The sequence below is a fragment of the Petaurus breviceps genome, unplaced genomic scaffold (assembly GCF_028583685.1).
Source record: "Petaurus breviceps papuanus isolate PSGF00001 unplaced genomic scaffold, PetGlider_PUasm1.0 38, whole genome shotgun sequence".
Taxonomy (NCBI): domain Eukaryota; kingdom Metazoa; phylum Chordata; class Mammalia; order Diprotodontia; family Petauridae; genus Petaurus; species Petaurus breviceps.
This window is the reverse complement of record NW_027186304.1, coordinates 28722071-28724839: the sequence shown is the minus strand read 5'-3', so window position 1 is coordinate 28724839 and position 2769 is coordinate 28722071. Positions and strand designations below refer to the sequence as shown.

Here is a 2769-nt window from a genome sequence, read left to right as displayed (position 1 = left end):
GAAAACAAACAAGAGTACCTCATGCCCACAGGGCCTGATTTATTTCAAGATTTGAGATGGTGAAAGGAATTCTTGGTGTCCCCAAAGGTTTTCTGCATAGAAGAGGGTAAATATCATCCACCACTATTCTGTGATTCAGAAAAAAAAAACGACCTAAAAACTTGTTCTCTTTTTAAAACAGGAATTTTAAATATCCAATTTTACCCTACGTGTGCTATAATATCAGTCGGATATGCAAATGGTTACCTTCCGAACATTTTGCTTTCAACTTGCCTTAGTAGTACTTTAACTCTACCCATGAGAGTCTCTTCCTTTGTATTTCAAAGTAACTTGAAATGATAATCCCTCCCTTTGCCACCATGTTGCTTGTTTTGGTTTCTGGAAAATGCTAAGACAGCGAGGAAGATATTCAGGGACTTCACAGTTGGTCAATCAAACTCACTTCTACACAGATGGTGAATGGCAGAAGTGTGTGTGTGGGGGGGGGGGGGGGGGGAAGCTAGAATATTAAGCCCCAAGAAGAAATTGTGCTTCGAACTACACTTGCAATTTCAATGTCACTTTTCTTCCTCTGATATGTTTAAGAGGCACTGCTGAAATATAAACTTGGTCACCTAATGCTCTTGAAAGCCATACGGTCAGCTACTGTGGCATCACACTACCTCGAGGTGCTAATTGCGCTTTGGTTGGCTTTGTTGGTAATGTTGCGGTGGGACACAGTATTCTAAGAGGAAGGCTGGAAACAGAGTAGTGCTAAGAGGGAGACCGGGGAAGCTCAGCTATTTCTTTTCATGCTTCTTGGTGAGCTTCCCCACCCCTAGCTGCAGCCTGGTGCTGCTGGTCATGGTACATTCTTCCTCTTGTTTCCTCTCCTGGGAAACTTGTTGTACAGCTCGAAGGATGGCATTCTGGACAATCTGCTTGCTGGCATTCTGGAGTTTTGCTTCTTCGGGTTCAGATCCAGGTTTCTCACCTAGAAAGTTATAAAAGGAAAAAAAGAGGAAGTTAATTTCAAAAGAAACATTGTCACTTAACAACAACAAATTTATTTGGTACCTATTATGTGCCAGGTTCTGGGAATAAAAATGCAAAAAATGAAGTAATCCCTACTCTCAAGGAAGTTATATTCTAAGGGGGAGACAAGTAATATAAGAATATGCAAAATAACCATAAAAAGAATAAATACAAAGGGTTAAAATGCAAATTATTTACTCCAAAGGTCATTCAGATATTCATTGTATAGTGACGTTCTCACTTTTTCAGAGTAAGAGCGGGAAATCACTAATTATAGTCTTTTCCTTTGGTAGACACCCATATCTGTGATGTCACAACAATGGTACTCTTAAGTTTCAATAAATATAAAGACCTCAGTTGCTAGGATAAGAACTAACTATATAATAATTAAAAACTACAAGGAAAATTAAATAGTAGTTAAAAATAATTAGATTTGGATCACTACCTCAGACATATAAATATAAGCTCCAAATGGAGAGTTTTACCTTGATACAATTAATCATAGAAAAATTAAAGAAACATGGAATAAATTATACACCAGGTCTATGGAAAGCTATATATGGATACATATATATATATATATATATTTAAAAACCAAACAAAGAATAAAGAGGATGATGGTTTATTGAATAAAATTAAAAATTTTTGCACAAACAAATCCAATAAAGCTAAGATTCAGATATAAACAATTAAAGGGGAAACTTTGCAGCAAGTTTCTCTGATAAGGTCTAAAATATGAGAAACTGATTCAAATTCATGTAAGAATCATTCCCCAGTTGATAGTCTAAGAATATTGATAGGCAAGTCTCAAAAGAAGAAAACCAAGGTTATCTATAACCAAATGATAATATTAATCTGCAAGTGTTCATTTAAATCATAGAATCTCAGAGTCCGAGTGGACCTGAGAGGTCACCTAGACCAGAAGTGTCAAATACATCACCCACAACATTCCTAAGTGCAGCCTATATCAGATTAAAATGTAGTTCATATCTGATATTAATGTGTTGATATATGAATAAAAAAGAAAGATACATATAATTCTTTAAATCAATACATGAACCACAGGGATCCTTAGGTATAATTTAGAGGCCCTCATTTCCATTTGAATTTGACACCACTGATCTAGTCCATCTATCTGCCTGAAACATGAACCTTTTCATTTATAGCATCTCCACAAGTGGTCAGTTATCCTGTTTGAGCACTTCTAGGTAGCACAACAGATAGAGTGCCAGGCCTGGAATCAGGAAGACTTATTTTCCTGAGTTCAAATTTGGCTTCAGACATGTACTACCTGTGTGACCCTGGTCAAGTCACTTATTTCTGTTTGCTTCAGTTTCCTCAACTGTAAAATGAACTGGAGAAGAAAATGGTAAACCACTTCAGTATCTTTGCCAAGAAAACTCCAAATAGGTTCACACAAAGTTAGACACAAATGTAACAACTGAACAACAATAATGAGGAATTCAGCCAGCAGCTGAGTACTTTGACAATTTTAATTGTTAGAAAGTGAGAGAGTTCTTGCTTTTGTGGAGTAGAAATATCCATCTACTAGAAACTTTCTTTAATGGACTGGTATCACATAGTAATTCACTCAGTCAACAAGCATTTATTAAATGTCTGTGATGTCACGGTGTCCTTCTTGTAGCTGACAGGTAAAAATAAAATAGCCTCAGATGCAAATCCCCACTGAGCCCCAACACATATTCTACACACACACACACACACACACACACACACACACACACACACACACAC

At 36.7% G+C, this 2769-nt stretch overlaps 1 protein-coding gene across 1 annotated transcript in view; it reads right to left on the bottom strand.

Moving 5' to 3' along the window:
* Positions 1-757: 757 nt before the first annotated feature.
* Positions 758-2769, bottom strand: part of AKAIN1 (A-kinase anchor inhibitor 1) — a 5324-nt gene continuing 3312 nt past the window's right edge. Inside the window, exon 2 of the mRNA XM_069099477.1 lies at positions 758-973. Coding sequence (XP_068955578.1) covers positions 780-973 — 194 coding nt within the window. The 3' untranslated portion in view covers positions 758-779. The remainder of the gene's footprint in view (positions 974-2769) is intronic.